The sequence below is a fragment of the Lactuca saligna genome, chromosome 4 (assembly GCF_052625555.1).
Source record: "Lactuca saligna cultivar CGN05327 chromosome 4, ASM5262555v1, whole genome shotgun sequence".
In the NCBI taxonomy this organism is placed as follows: Eukaryota; Viridiplantae; Streptophyta; class Magnoliopsida; order Asterales; family Asteraceae; genus Lactuca; species Lactuca saligna.
Window position 1 is genome coordinate 24,975,280 of NC_136420.1, and position 17,389 is coordinate 24,992,668.

A 17,389-nucleotide genomic window follows, 5' to 3' on the forward strand; every position below is an offset into this window, starting at 1 on the left:
ACTCACTAGATTTGACCTAGACCGAGAAAACTCAGAACCTTCGGAAGAGTAGTTGCAGTAGATGCTCGCACTACTTAAGCACTTTGTCAACCCCGTTACCGACGAGAAGTGCCTAGGATCCTCTATCCTCTCGCATGGAGGAAATCGTCGTCGCCCTGTAGACGATAGACTTCATTTTCCGAAGTAAACACTAGAATATCGAGAACCACAGGATAACCTCCGCAGCCAAAAATACTTGGTCAAAATGTGGAAGTAGTTGCGTCAAGTCTTATAACCTAGATCCCGAAGCGATTATAGACTTGACACCTATCTAGGTGTTAGTCGGTGCGTTATACAAGAGCAACCGCTTTCCGCACTAGAATAAACTAACGCCTTGGAAATTTGGGCATGTCTCACAAGATTCATTGGACTATCAGGTTTTCCATGAATACTATATCACACAGAGATAGTAGAATCACCCCCTGAGATAGTCCAACATTCGTCTGGTGAAACCCTATCTCCCTGACCCTGAGGGTTTCCGCTAGGGATATCTTAAGATTCATTAGTGCAGGTTGGTTTTGCACAAGATTGAGATAGCCACTCTACAACGAAAAGATACCGTAGACACACAACCTATCCGATGTCACACCCCCGAACCAGACGGCGGAAACGTCCGAGGGCTGCCGTGACTTAATTGAATACCATAACACTGAATATATATGGAACATAACAACATTCGTCACCATGCATTAATATAGTACAACGGATAAAGTTTACTTGAAGTACATTGTTTAAACATTACATTCCCAAAATAAATTGTTCGACTCGTTAATAAGTAAACTGCAAGCCATCACTGAGTACATTTTTCCTTTGAATCACTGGTTACCTGAGAATACAAGTATTTTGAAAAACATCAACATGTGAAATGTTGGTGAGTTCATAAGTGGTATTTGAAAAGCAATGTTTTGTATCATTTTGAAAACCACCAGAAAATCCGATATTTTCTGAAAAGAGCTTTTTAAAACGTTTGTGAAGATCCATAGGTATGCTTGTTTGTTTCTGTAGTTGTAAGAAAAATGTTCATCAAAATTGTGTACATTTTGAAAAACGTGTGTATTGAAAAACCCTAGGAAAACCCGATGTTTTCCTAATTCTTTGAATTCCATGAAGTTAAAGATAAAACCGTTGCAGCACGTGAAGTCATTAATCCCAGGCGACATCAGATTATTTTTGCGCATGATTAATTGCTATAAACACGCATTACACAAACGACCCGTTTATAACTATACTAAGGATCCCGTAGGCGTCGTCCGTACTAATCACATTATCCGACCGCCCTAACTTCGAGTAATCCCACATCCGAAGAGAAAGAGGACACGAAGACCCCGATGACTCCATTAACCGGTTGGGGATAAAAAAAGGTACGAGAGGCCCTTGACCCGCCTCGCATAAAATACCGACTTTACTAGCAATACCATAAGACCCTTGGGGACCAATAGTATAAATGCCATTGAAAGTCCTTTTACGCTGTGTTAGATCATGTAAGACCCAACAACTCGTAAGGTAGAAGTCTTCGGGCCTTAAGATCAGGTCATTGGGCTAGCCAGGCCCAACAAACAAGATTTTACACTTTGGGGCCCAAAGATGGTGTGTAGACGTCTATGCACTCTCACGTGTGTATTGAATTACCAAATGTTTTCGTGTATGAGTCGAGTTATCGTTGTGTTAGTAGTTTCGGATTATTATTGATTCGAGACCGAATCAATTCGTTTAACAACGATTTTTGGTATTGTTGTGTATTGTGTCGGTAGTCGCGGTGCCAATATTTGATCAAGTTGCGTGTATTGAATTAGCCTTGAAAGTTTTCTGTTTTCAGCCCCTCATTGTTTGTAAAATTTACTTTTTCAACCCTCTAATTAAAAACTTTCCGGTTTGGTCCTTAAATCATTTTTCTTGACATTTTAACACCAAAAATTATTGAAATTAATTTTTTTCATTGAAAACAGTTTAAGTTCCTGAAATTGCAGTTTTCTCGGTTATAACCCCTCTTTTTCGCAGTTTTTACAATTTTGGCCCCAATTGGAAATTTTTTGCAACTTTGGTCCTTTTTAGATTTGAAAAGCATTTTAAACCTTTGAAAAGTACTTGTAACACTAGTAGTCCACTGTTTTACAGAAAAACACAGTTTTGGCCCTCCAAAACAGAAAATTTCGCATAATGGGCCCTATTGGGCCGAAATTGTCATTTTTAGCCCGTTAAGCTTGAAATTTATATTTTTAATCCTCCAAATGAGTATATTTCCAGAAAATATTTTATTAAAACTATTTTGACACTCCTCATCCATCAAAATTCGTGATATGTCATTTTGGGCCCTTTAACCTTATATTTTTAACATTTTATGTCCAAAAATTAAGTTTTTAGCCCAAAGAAGATGTTATTAAGCCATTTAGCTATTTTTCTTGGAACACGTTGTATGTAGAATTATATTTGATGCTAGTATCATTTAACATAAAGTATATCTCGATTTTTAGAGGTTTATGGCTAGATCCAACATCATAAACACACAAAATCACACATATAAGCATAGAAATCATACAAGGCATACAAAACACATATAGATCTACACTTTCACTTGTATTCCCCCCCCCCCCCCCCACAAAACTCATAAAAACAGAAAATAGGGGGGTATGAAGCTCACCTTAGGGTGTGATTTCGGTTTTTGAAGAAAAGATGGGAGAAAACTTGGTGGTTTTTGGCCTTAGCACCCTTTTCTTGAAGATCTCGAGTTTGATGTGCTTCTAGGATGTAAGATCACGGGTTTTGCATGGATTAGGAAAAGATTTTGATAACAAAAAGAATCTAAGTCATAGATCTAAGAATAATCTTACCTTAGATGAAGAATTTGTGGAAATATCCTCTTAAAAGCTTCCTAAATTTCGAGATTTTGGACTGGAGAGGGAGGAAGTGTTCTTGAGCGTTCTTGAGAGATATTTGTGTATGTGTGTATGTGTTTCGGCCGAGAGTGAGGGAGGGAAAAGAATAGAAGTGATCCTTGATGAGATAGGTGCTTGGAAGTATGAGTTCCATGCATGGATATCCAATGAATAAAAATGAGGTGGCAATCCAAAGTCAACTCCTCCTTTATCCTTGGGCTTGGGCCGAAAATAGAGAAGGAAGGAAAGATTTTTGGGCTTTTTGCCTCTAGGCCCAATATTAGAGTTAGTTTGGCTGATCATTGGCCCTTTAAAATAAAATTGTGATTTTTATTTTTTTCATTAAGCTAGATTAGGTTAATTATGGATCAAGGCTTTTAATTCATTTCATTCTAGGCCCACAATGGCCCAAAAAGTTAAAATAACTGATTGTGGGTCCAATTAGAGCCCAATTAGGGTTCTAAGCCCATGATAGTCAAATTGGAAGCTTATTGGTCCATTTGGGTCCAATAAGGAAGTCCTAGTCCAAAGTGGACCTAAACAAGAACTTCTAGGGTTTCCAATTGTTTGATGACTATTTGTAGTACTTGTATGATGTATTTGATTGAAGTTTTTGATTCACATTAACTTGCGTGTATAGATTACATGACACAAAATTTCCAGTGGTGACATCCGATGATCTAGAAAGTCTCTAAAAGCCAATTGACAGGAAACGTGAACCCAAGGACAACCCGAGCTTCCTAAGAACCAACCTGAAGGACTACACTACCAATACGAGAGAGAACGTTAGGAACTTCGGAATGGCGATCACGCCAGTGTTGACCTTGCCATAGAAGTACACTATGTTCTAAGTACTAAAAAGCTCTACCCTTCCGAGAGCTTAGGACCATCTGAGAATCCTCATGGAGATTTGGTCCAACCCACATCAGAACACTACTACTTTTGGATATTCCACAAGCTTCATCCTGGATCGATCCACTCCTTAGACTTGATCAGTGTTGCCCAACGTCATTTTTCGTATCCTACTCATCTTGATAGAAACCATTGAGAACCCTAACCTCGTAGATACACCAGTCGGAAAACTCTAACTGCACGAGACGGAATCCGCATCCCGTAGGTGAAGGTGTGTTGGAATGAAAAACACAAACCAGAGTTCACTTGGGAATGCAAGGACAAACAGAATAGGAAGTACCCTCCTACCTATACTCGGTCATTCACACCTACTTCCTTGCCTAGACTTGAATTTCGGGACGAAATTCCCTCTAACGGGGGGATGATGTGACAACCCAAAGTTTATTCAGTTACATTACCCCGTTTCCGTTAACGGAATATTCCACTTTATAAAAGTTTCGTTAATAAGAGATCGTCAAATAAATAAATGTTTTATTTATTTATATTCTTATGTCATTAATCGTCGTAATAAGATAAAGAAAAACGCATAATGTCCATTTCCATTTAAATTGGAAAAAGTTAATTTTATTACGACCACTAAATCGGGTGCGACCAAATAGCCCCGTTTAACGGTAGTATTGTGTAGATTCCCACTGAGCCTCAACTCAATCCACTATATAAAGGGGAATGGACTTCATTCCACCCTTTTTCACCCTCTCTCTATACTCTCTCTCATAAAGCCCGATTTCGTCTCAAATCCACAAATTTCCGCCTCCAAATCGTAAGTTCTTGTACCCTAACTTGTTCAAAACATTATTAGCTGTGGTTTTAACCCAAAAATCGAACTTAGAAGCTGATAAAGAGGAGTTTACGGCCTAATAGCCTATTTAGGCCGTAAACCCCTGAGGCCAAAATGACCCAAATTTGTCCCTTTGAGCTTAGGAACCAATTGAGGATTTAGCCTACGAGTGATTGAAACATAAAACAACAATTTTTGGGACACAAAAGAGGGTTTACAGCCCAAGATCATGCTCAGGCCGTAAACACCCTCTAAACTTGTAAAATCAAGTTCCAAACACTCCCAAACCACCCTTAGGCTTAAGACATAAATTAAGGACTTGCTATTTCGAGTTTGGAGCAATTAAACACAAAGAAATGAGGGGTAAAAAGGAGTTTACAGACCAAGCACATGCTTAGGATGTAAACACCCCCAAACCATGTCAAATGATAGTTTTTTTCCCCTAAATGGCCTTATACCTCCATTAGAAAATCCTAGGGTTGAATCAAGGGCTTCAAATCAAAGTTTAGAGGGTTCATGAGAGTTCACGACCAAGCCATAGAGCTTACAGCTGTAAACTCCTAAGGAGTGGTCATTTGGACCGTAAACTCCAACGGAGTGCACCCTTGGGAACCTAAACACCCCTATAGCCTTGGATAATTACTTAAAACCAATTCTAGAAGCACTTGGGACTGGATATTATCCTAAAACACTTCTCCCATGATTTTACGGCCGTAAACTCATGGGGAATATGGCCTCCCAACTATGAACGTATATAAAGCAAGTTGTAGGATAGTAAACTCCTTATTCAAGCCATACACACCCTTAGATGTTACCCGGGACACCCCAAACACTCAATCAAAGTGTTTTCCGCACTTTAGGATGCGTATACTTGTTTAATTGGTATTATATGTACTAATTATATGTAAACATGTGTTATCATACGTTAATAGGTCACTAAGTGTGCCCAAGTCTTTACTTGGCACCAAACACCCAACCGACACCTTCGTCAGATCCACTTACATCAGGTGAGTTCATACCCCTGAATGAACCTTTTAAATGTTTTTACATGTATTATAGGGGGTATACAAGTTAAACATGCCAATTATCATATCAACCATATGTGATTGATAACCCGCATGCACTAGGATTTACCACACTGTTAACTGTTTTACCGAGAATGACACTGCAAATGGTTTTCTAAAAACGTAGTTATTTGTTCAGCTTTTACTTATAATGTTTAATCAAAATTTCATTTTAAACTTGTTTATGAAAAGTTTCCAAAGAATTTCTAAAGGTTTTCAAACTTGTTTTACAAATAAGTACCAAGTTGTGATTTCTTAAGTATAAAAGTTTTTCAAAAGTTTTCATTAAGGTTTTCTTCCATGTTTTATTACTCTTATTTGTTAGATACTACTGTTTCATTATACTTTTGCATAGTTAAATGCTTATACTGGTTAGACGCTCCTACTCACTTGTTCAACACTTATACTTGTTAGACGTTCCTTCACTTGTTAGACGCTCCTCCTCACTCGTAATATGCTCATACTTGTTAGACGCTCCTTCACTTGTTAGACGCTCCTACTCACTCGTTATACGCTCATACTTGTTAGACACTCCTTCACTCGTTAGACGCTCTTACTCACTCGTTAAACACTCCTACTGCGTTAAGCACTTCGGTTAGTTAGATGTATGCATGTGCTTGTATAGATGCATATAAATAATGTTTGAAGGACTTAGGAAGGCTTGTTCGCCCTATTTCCTTTTCTTCGTTGAGATATCGTCTGGTGGGATCGGATGTCCGTTCGAAGGTCGTTTGATCATTAAATATATATTATGTATACGAGCATGGTCATATGAGTTTACATTAGTCAGTTCGGTTATGAGTCTCTATCACTAGTTCAGTATTTTTACATTAGATCTCACTATACGAGATACATCCTCAGTACACGACCTTCTCCGTTGTCGAGCTGGTAACCAGGGTCTCTTGTTGGGAGAGCGGACATTGTGTGTATAGATTTATACGGGATTGACACCCCCGCACCCTGACTGCTAGCTACAGTCCACGGCCTACCAAGTCAAGGGGTGACAAATGTCATAATTATACCGACACTTGCAGAGCGTCAAGGTTCTCTAGTGTCGATCAGTATGGTTACGAGTATCTCGGGGTTACCTTATAATTCATTGCTTTAAGGTAACGGGTTTTATACACAATATTTCACTGTATACATTGTGTTCACTGTATTGGACCTTACTAGCTATATCTTTCATTTGCTACTGTCTAGGGTCTGTCTCTAGTTTAGACCTTGTTAGATGTATCTTTCAATTGATACTGTCTGTGGTCTGTATTCTCTATTTTAGAGCTTGCTAACTGTATATTTCATTTGATACTGTCTGGGGTCTGTATTCTCTGTTTTAGACCTTGCTAGCTATATCTTTCATTTGATACTGTTTGGGGTCTGTATTCTCTGTTTTAGACCTTACTAGCTGTATCTTTCATTTGATACTATTCGGGGTCTGTATTCTCTGTTTTAGACCTTACTATCTGTATCTTTCATTTGATACTGTCTGGGGTCTGTATTCTCTGTTTTAGACCGTGCTAGCTGTATCTTTCATTTGATACTGTCTGGGGTCTGTATTCTCTGTTTTAGACCTTAGTAGTTGTATCTTTCATTTGATACTATCTGGGGTCTGTATTCTATGTTTTAGACCTTACTAGCTGTATCTTTCATTTGATACTGTCTGGGGTCTGTATTCTCTGTTTTAGACCTTGCTAGTTGTACCTTTTATTTGGTACCGTCTGGGATCTGTGTCTCCTTTTGTTAGACTGAGCCAGACGTGTCGTTTGTTCGATACTCTCCTGGAGTCTATGAATTCTATTGCCTTAGTCAGTAGTCTTTACTGCTGAGGCATATGTTATTTTCCCTGATTTCTCCTGCTTTCTTTAATAATCAAATTATGTATTTTGATAAGGATAGTGTTTAAGGGAAAGTACTTTTTACCACATAACTCCGTCCAGTGTTGGTAGAAGACTGCTTTTAAAAAAGAAAATATAAGATTTTCTGGAAAGGACTCTAATACACTGTATATTCTAAAACTACTACTTTTATAAAGTTATTTGGATAAAATGACACTAAATACTTATGAACTCACCAACATTTGTAAAAATGCTAGTACTCGCTTTTCAAATAACTTGTATTCTCAGGTCAGCATTAGACAGGTACATCCCCTGAGCTTTTGATGAAGACAATTTAGTACCAAGCTGCATTTATATCATTACCTGTATTACTTTGATGTATTGTAATGTAAGATATGTAAAACTATTACTATTAATGTAATGGTTGTTGTACTTTGATTTACTATACTACATATGTTTTGATACTTGACATGACGTCATCCACCCCAGAACGTTTCCGCCGTTCCGGTTTTGGGGTGTGACACCAAGCCGCCATGTCTTTCTGGGAGCCCAAAGCCTGTTGAGATTATGGATTGGATCTCCGAAACGGAGATGGTATTTGAAAGTTGCGACTGTAGCAAAAAACAAAAGACTATCTTTGCAGTTAGACAACTAAAGACTGGAGTCTTGAGTTGGTGGAAGTAGTTGGCAGATACTATGCCATGAGGAGAAGCCCTGAAAATGTCATGGGATGAGTTCTTGGAACAACTAAGGGTGCAGTACTTTTCAGAGATAGATCTGATTGATCTGAACAATAAGTTCCAAAACTTGAAGAAGGGGAGGATGAGCTTAGATGACTATGCTACTGCATTCACTGAGAAAATGAAGTTATTTTCGTACCTAGTGCCAACGGAACTCTCCAAGATTGAGAGGTTCGTTAATGGACTGCCTGCCGACTTTGGCCCGACAGTCAAGATGGCAACCACTCTGAAAAAAACTGTTCGAGCAGCTAAGAAAGTGGAGGCCCAGCTGAAAGAAAAGGGTCTGGAAAGGATAGATGTTGGTGAAAAGAGGAAGTTCGATGGACCTTTGGGGTCCAACAAGAAAAACAAGTTCTCGAAGTCTAGTTCGAGGGGAAGTGGAGGCGAATCTAAATGGTGCGACAAATATAAGAAGAAGCATCATGGGAAATGTGAAGTAGTGGCCACATGTTTTAAATATGGAAAGTCAGGGCACTATGCCAATGAATGCACCCTCACTAAGAAAGTTTGCTATGGTTGTGGTGAGGAGGGTCACATCTCGATGGATTGCCCGAAGAAGAAGGAGTCAGCTAGACCCAACATTCTGCTAAAGGCGAAGGCGAGAGCATTCTAGATGACACGGGAAGTTGCTAAAGATAAAGTTGATGTCGCTTCAGGTACCTTTCTCGTAAACGAATTGTCTGCCCAAATTTTATTTGATTCTGGAGCCAACTACTCCTTTATTTCACATGAATTTGGTAGAAAACTAGCTTTGTTTGTTGATAGACTAGATAATGCCTTATTAGTCGAAGTTGCTAGTGGAAAATTTGTACCTGTCAGCCATCATATGAAAAAACATCTTAATTGACTTGAATGGAAATAAGTTCCACGAGGAATTATTGCCTATTGAACTAAACGGTTTCGAAATCGTGCTGGGAATGGATTGACTTAGTGCCAATGATGCCGAAATACTATGCAAGAAGAAGATTGTAAAAGTAAACCCTTCATGAAAAGAGTCGTTTATGGTGTATGGAGATAAACACAGAGTAAATTCTCGAATCATTTCATTGTTGAAAGCCAGAAAGTGTTTGGCCAAAGGATATACATCGTATCTAGCATTCGTAACTGATGCTAAGAAAGAGAAAAAGGAGGTGCAGAGCATTCCGGTGGTGTGTGATTATCCGGAAGTGTTTCCCGAAGATCTTCCTGGATTACCATCTGATCGGCAAGTAGAATTCCGTATTGACTTGTTACCCGGGACGACGCCAATAGCAAAAGCACCTTACCGATTAGCACCGACGGAGATGAAGGAGCTGATGATGCAACTTCAGGAGTTATTGGACAAAGGTTTCATTAGACCTAGTTCATCACCCTGGGGAGCTCCAGTGTTATTTGTAAAGCAGAAAGATGGAAGTATGAGAATGTGCATCGATTATAGAGAGCTGAACAAGGCAACAATAAAGAATAGATATCAGTTGCCGAGGATTGATGACCTGTTCGATCAACTACAAGGTTCAAGTTATTTTTCAAAGATCAACCTAAGGTCAGGATATCATCAGTTGAAGGTGAGAAAGCAGGATATCGAGAAGACTGCATTCAGAACACGATATGGACGCTACGAGTTCTTGGTTATGTCGTTTGGACTAACCAATGCTCCAGCAGCCTTAATGGATTTAATGTATTGGGTTTATAATCCGTTACTTGATGAATCTTTGATAGTGTTCATAGATGGCATTCTGATTTACTCGAAAATCCAAGAGGAGCATGGAAGACTTGATAGTGTTCATAGAAGTATTGGAAGTCTTGAAGAAGGAGAAGTTGTATGCTAAGTTCTCCAAATGTGATTTTTGGATTCGAGAAGTCCAATTCTTGGGTCACGTGTTCAACCATGAAGGGATAATGGTTGATCCAGCAAAGATTGAAGTTGTGATGAAATGGGAGCAACCGAAAAGTCCCACGGTGATCTGAAGCTTTTTGAGATTAGCCGAATATTACTGAAGGTTTATCTAAGGCTTTTCTTGATCGCTACTCCATTAACAGCTTTGACCCACAAAGGAGCTACTTATGCTTGGAATGATAAGCATACAGAAGCATTCGAGAAGCTAAAGAAGAAGCTATGTGAGGCACCGATTCTTTCTCTACCCGATGGAGTTGAGGACTTCACTGTTTCTAGCGATGCGTCTGGGGTTAGATTAGGTTGTATTTTTACCCAAAGAGATAAGGTGCTCGCATATGCGTCTCGACAGTTGAAAAAGCATGAAAAGAACTACCCGAGTCATGACTTGGAGTTGGCGGTAATACTTTTCTCTCCAAAGATATGGACGCATTACCTCTATGGCACGAAGTGCAAACTTTTCACTGATTATAAGAGTCTCCAATACCTCTTTAGTCAGAAAGAATTGAATATGAGGAAGCGATGTTGGCTAGAGTTACTTAAGGACTACGACTGTAAGATACTTTACCACCCTGAAAAAGCAAATGTTGTCGCTGATGCTCTCAGTCGGAAAGTCAATCTTGAAAGAAAAAGGCCAAGAGCGTTAAGAATAAAAGTTGTCTCGACAATTGTGGAGAGTATAAAGAAAGCTCAAGAAGAAGCTTCTGAGAAGAATGACCAAAAGGAGAACGTTTGGGCAAAACTTTGGTGTTTGGTACAAACGGTCATGGACTGAAGGTATTCCAAGATCGTATTTGGATACTTAAGTTAGGAGGAATAAGAGATCTTTTGATGGAAGAAGCTCACAAAACCATGTACTCAATTCATCCTGGTAGCACTAAAATGTATAGGGACCTAAAACCCTATTACTAGTGGCTAACGATGAAGCTCGACATTGCAAAGTATGTGGTGGTGTGTGTGACCTGTACGAGAGTCAAGGTGCAACATCAGAAACCATATGGGAGTTTAGAATTTTTACCTGTGTTTATGGGTAAATGGGAAGACATTGCTATGGATTTTGTCACTAAACTGCCCAGAACGAAAAGTGGTCACGACATGATTTGGGTGGTCATTAATCGATTCACTAAGAGTGCGCATTTCATAGCAGCCAATGAGAAGTGGTCTATGGAAAAGCTTGCGAATTCTTACGTGAAGGAAATTGTGAGGCTTCACGGTGTTCCGTTAATGATTCTATTGGATCGTGATAGCCATTTCACCTCAAGGTTTTGGAAAAGTCTACAAAAGGAAATGGGTACCAAGTTGTGTTTAAGTACAACTTACCATCCTCAGACTGATGGTTAGAGTGAACGAACGATACAAATGCTTGAAGATATGCTGAGAGCATGTACCTTGGAATTCCTAGGTAATTGGGATGAACATTTACCTTTGGTAGAATTTTCCTGCAATAATAGTTTCCACTCAAGCATAAAGATGGCACCTTATCAAGCTCTATACGGAAAGAAGTGTCATACGCCGTCTTGTTGGCTTGAGGCTGGAGAAAAGCAGTTTATGGGACCCGAGATGGTTCATCAAACCGCTGAAAAGTTGAAAATAATTAGGGAGAGAATATTAGTAGCTCAGGATCGTCAAAAGAGTTATGCTGACAACAAGCAAACACCGATGAATTTTGAAGTTGGAGATTCGATTTTGCTTAAAGTCTCGCCGTGGAAGGGACTTATAAGGTTTGGAAAAAGGGGAAAGTTAAGTCCAAGGTTTATTGGACCGTTTAAAGTTCTTCAGAGGGTTGGGAACCAAGCTTACAAGCTCGAATTACCCGAAGAACTGAATGGAATTCATAACACTTTCCATGTGTGTTATTTGAGGAAGTTCACGGGAGAAGTTACCGATATGATTCTACTTTCCGAGTTGAGAATTGATGAGAAAAAAAGGTTGATTAAAGAACCGGAGGCAATCATTGACCGAAAGACTAAGAAGTTACGACGCAAGGTGGTTGAGTTAGTGCTTGTCCATTGGAAACATACGAATGGGCTAAATCTCACCTGGGAGACGGAGAGTGACATGATGAGTCGCTATCCGCATTTGTTTGTTGATGTGTGATTCTGGGGACATAATCATTCTAAGGTGGAGAGGATTGTAACGTCCGTGTTTCTGGGCTTGTCATTAATAGCGATGTAAATGTCTAGGTTAACCTTTGTAACCCATCTTGAAATCATAAAGATGTATTATTTGAGTATTATGTGTTCTGTGCTTAGTTGTGTGACTTAAATGAATTAAGGATAAAAATAATCGTCAAAATGGAATGTTAGATAATCCCGATATCTATGAAGGATGTGGTAGTGGTCGTGACGAGGTTTCTGAATATATAAAGAATGTTGAAATCCGAGTTATAACGAAGAATTTATGATATGTCGAAGTTTCGCGACAAAACTGGCACGACACTGAATGACGTAAAATATGAATATAAGATGGAGCGATATCTAGCCTTAGTAATCTAAACAAAATTCGTAGAATACGTTAAACCGAGAGTGTACATAAAAACAATGCCCATATCTGACTTCGTATGAGGAAGTTATGATTTTTCGAAGTTTCAGCTTAGCAGTAGACTGCTCGAAGTTTGAATATGAGATCGAGCGATATTTTGCCAAAACTTTCTAAATGAAAATTAAAGATCTCATCAATAGTAGTGCAACGACGGAAGGATAGACGAAAATAGAGTTCAGATGAAGGAGTTATGAATTTTGAACGGAGTTTTCCTATCCCGACCTACTAAAAATAATATATTTATAATATATTAAAAATAAAGTCAAAATTAGCCAACAGAGTCTAAACGAGAGTTGTAGAGCATAATTTCACCTACGTGTTGATATAAAGAACGTCGAAAACGAAGCTCGTATGCGAAAGTTATGAATTTCTGAAGTTCTGGGCGTGAACCCCAAGGTTGTGTCAGAGCTCACGAGGTGAACATATGTAGTTCACGAGGTGAGTATTAGTGGCTCACGAGGTGAACAGATGATGGACGTCTTCCAGGGCAAGTGCCCATGACGAACGCAATGACGTATCGAGCTCACGAGGTGAATATTAGAAACTCACGAGGTAAACCCAAAAAATTCACCCTATAAATAGAAATCAAGGGTTAGCCGAGTTTCGTTGCTCATCTCTTACTCTCCCACTCCCGATACTCCATCTAAGCCCTATTTTAACCCCCCGAAGCCCAGGTATCATTCCCGAGACCCGAAGCCCAAAGATCCCGAGAAGAAAAGAGTTTCCGAGCCGAAGCTCTGCCCGCGAGAAGCCCGGTGTGTAAAGATCTTCCAGATCTACCAAAGAATACTACTTCTGCAAGTCGTAGTGCTGTCCGATCATCTTCTGATCAAGTGACTGTATATTCCTTTTCTTCTAACGCATAGATATAAAGTATCTCCGAGTGAATACGTGCTATGTGTATATAGATATATATTATCTGTTACTTGGAATGAATCTGTATATTTGCAACGAGTATTATATAAATATCTTATCAGTTTTTAAGTTGCATATGTATATTGTTATCTACAAAATGTTGGGTAGAGCTTGGGTGGATAGTTGATGTGTGATAAACTGATGAGAGGCCTCGATGTAGTTGATGTTGACCTAGTCATCTAGCGGAGTATGGATGATGACCACAGACTCTTTCTAGACAGTCCTGTGGAACGCTAGCAGGTTCATAACTTGTAGGTGTTGTGAACGATGTGTTCACCGATGTACTCTATCCCCCTCATGGTTGCCTTTAGGACATCTACTGTTGAGGAAACCCCTTTGCAGTAATGTCTATCTCGATGAAAATCCTATATTAGGTCCCTTGAGATAGATGTTGTGTTAGGGACGTAAAGTGAGGATAACAGGAATGGGTAATCGGGTTATTGTTGGTTGGTGAAATTAAATATATTTATGTATTACGGGTTGAAAACCCTATATGCTCACCAGACTCCCAAGTCTGACCCACTCAGTCTTATTTGTATTACACGAAGTGGCACGAGGGCATAAAATGGATGAATCATCAAGTTGTTTTGTTTATGAGCCTATATATATATATATATATATATATATATATATATATATATATATATATATATATATATATATATATATATATATGTATATATATATATATATATAACTGTTGTATGGCTTGTAATATGTCGTTTATGCTTTTTGGTCTGTATCGGAACATGACATCCCGAATATTGTTAATTAATGAAAATGCATCTCTAGATGAAATGCTTTGATAAACTTTATTTTATCATATTTTGTTTTGGGAACAAATTCTGCAACCCTTTTAAATCAAAAGGATTTTATCTGAAATAATTTAAAAGCATAAATGAAACCGGTCTTTTCTAGCCGTGATATTGGAGATGTCACACATTTTATAATGCCGAAGTACATTGCTATTTTTAAACTAGAGACAAAATACAAAGTACATTGTTATTTATTGCACTTGGGACAAAAGCACAATTAATAAAGATTTTAGCAAATAATCACCACAAACCAAAATTACCAAATCAATATGCATTTTATGATGCCAATGTACATTGCTGTTTTTAAATTAGAGACAAAAAACCAAAGTACATTGTTATTTCTTGCATTTGGGACAAAAGCACAATTAGCATATCAACATGCATTTATTGATACCAATTACCAAAGCTTTTAGAAAATAATCACCACAAAAAAAATGCATTTTTTTATATTAAATAATCCTGTTTTATCGGTGATGGCTATGATGGTGGTTGCGAATGTACTAGTGTATGTTTTATCGACTTGTACCATACGCAATAGTTGTTGTATCGGCCCAACCGGTTTAAGAACCGGTATGTCACAATCGGTCCAGTCAATGGTCAGTAGAATCCTCTCGATTTGGTCTGTTCCAAATGCTCGTCAAAATAAAATAATTTAAAGCTTAATATTTTGTTTAATTATAAACTTCATAAATATTTTTTTTAAATACCTTCTTTTCTAATTAAATTTTATTTGATTATAACGAAGAATGTTTTGTTTTTTTTCCACCAAATTTGAATTTGAATTTTATTTTATTCAGAATAAAAACTTCGTTTTGTGGATAACTTCAATAAAACCCATATCTAGACTCTAATAGATTGTATTTTAAGATAACTACTTTAATTAAAGTATCTTTCTACAAATGATTTTTAACCTTTCAATCTAACATCCTATCACCCTCTCTCATGATATTAATTACCCGGAACAATTTCATGGTGGTAATGCGTCACGTATTATTTTCAACAATTATATCTTTTGTTTTAAAAACAAAATCAGTGATTCCATGTTAAACTGCTTTATCAATTCGATCTTTAGATGAAACCAATTTACGTACACTGTTAAATAACCATGAGCAAATAAAGGAAAAAGAATCTGAATAACCATGCATGAACAAAATAAAGGAAAAAGAATTTCAATATCCATTCCATACCAAGTACCAACTTTCATCCAGTAATTAGATATAAAGAACGAATAGTAAAAAAAAAGTAGAAAACTAAGCGGCGCCGTTTTGAACGTCAACATGTCTCTCCAAACGTGCAATTGCAAAGCACAGCTTCTCATCTATGCGAAACGACCAAACCTGAATCTTTTTGTTTATCTCCAAATCCTTTTCATTCGCCTTCACAAAGCGGTTCCACTCGGTTTTGAGGACGTAGTTGCTGGTGCTGTTCATGCGCCACATCTTCAACATCATCGGCTTCTTATGCATCTCTAATCTTGGCCCCAACAATCTCACCTCAAACTCCTTCCCATTCTCCAAATCTTCTTTCTCATTTTTCCTCAAGAACTCATCCGGTTTGATCACTTGTTTCATCGGCATATTCAACCTGTTCTGGTTTTCTTCCAAATCACTTCTGTACAATGTTTTCTGGATAACCACCTTCGCTTCTTTCCCCTTCAGCTTATTCGTAATGAACTCTTCCAACTCCTGGGTTATCTGGTTCTTCACAATCTCCACCTTCTTGTTCTTCTCTACTGTTGGCGTACTTTTGGACCTTTTTCTTTCTTCAAATGCGTTCATCTCATTATTGGTGATGAACTGTTTCAACTGTTGGGTTACCTGGTTGCTCACAATCTGTGTAGTAGGTTTAGGTTGTTGAATCTTTATCTTCTTCGTAGGACGTTTGCACAGCATTTTTCTTTCTTCACACTTAATTTGCTCGGCTAAGGCATCTTCTCGAGCAAACTTCATCATCTTTTCCTCATACAATTCCATGATCTTTTTTCGATAAAATTCTCTTTCAGCCTCGTTCTCAACCACATCCTCCCCGGCCAGTAGATAATATTCATCATTATCATCGTCCTCAAATGCCATACAAGCAGAATGGGCACGCTTGTTTCTTCCTTTTGCATTCTGTGCCAGTAGATTTCCCATTGCTTAGCTTTTTAATGAAGAATTTAAGACTTTCAATGAAATCTCTAAACAGAAGTAGAATGTGAAATCGGATATGAATGATTAGTCCTTGCGTTGCTATATTTATACATGCGGAAGTGTTAGTTTTGGAGTTGAGCAAACGTTGTAATGCAAATAGGAAGGTTATTATTTAAGGAAAATATATGGTTTTTTAGATACTTATGATTAAATATCTGCAATGCTGTTGATACGTAAACATAGGAAGGTTTTCAATTAGAATATGAAGAACCAATAGTATATCCCATATTTATCGGAGATCATTAGATTTTTTTTCAAAATTTGTTAATTACTAGATCTCTCCTAAGTGTATCTTATTCTCAAAAAAGGACAGTTTTTGGTTTCTTGTTACCGAATTAATTACAAGTACTTGTAATCTTATCATATCACCTGACTTCATATATTCCCTACTTACAACCATATATGTACGTAAACAAAAAACCAAACATTTCATAGATCCGTAAAATATCCATATAAAATATATTTTAGATTTATTATGTAACTATTAAATATACAAACATATATTAATCAAGTTAATATTGGTAAATTAAGAACTATAATAGGAAAGAAATTGCTACTTGGTTAGTTGTAATTAATTGTCTCGTTTGGGGTTCAAATTTTATTTGACGCACTTTAATGTTTATCTTCATGAAGGTCTTGAGTTGCTCTTTAGGTTCAAAACATAGTAACTCGTTATTTATAAAGAAATGGTCAAGTTGATATTTCATCAAAGATTTATCAAATCATTGATTTCATGATAAAATTACTTATAGCTTCCATGATAAAATTACTTATAGCTTGTATGCTGGTTTTTTGTATTTGAAAATAAAAAAAATAAA

At 37.7% G+C, this 17,389-nt stretch overlaps 1 protein-coding gene across 1 annotated transcript; it reads right to left on the reverse strand.

Annotated features, from left to right (window-relative positions):
* Positions 1-15,632: 15,632 nt before the first annotated feature.
* LOC145039390 (putative B3 domain-containing protein At3g49610) lies at positions 15,633-16,448 on the reverse strand. The gene has a single exon (XM_078987455.1). The coding sequence runs from the start codon at positions 16,353-16,355 to the stop codon at positions 15,633-15,635; it is 723 nt and encodes a 240-aa protein (XP_078843581.1). The 5' UTR covers positions 16,356-16,448.
* Between the last annotated feature and the right edge of the window lie 941 nt (positions 16,449-17,389).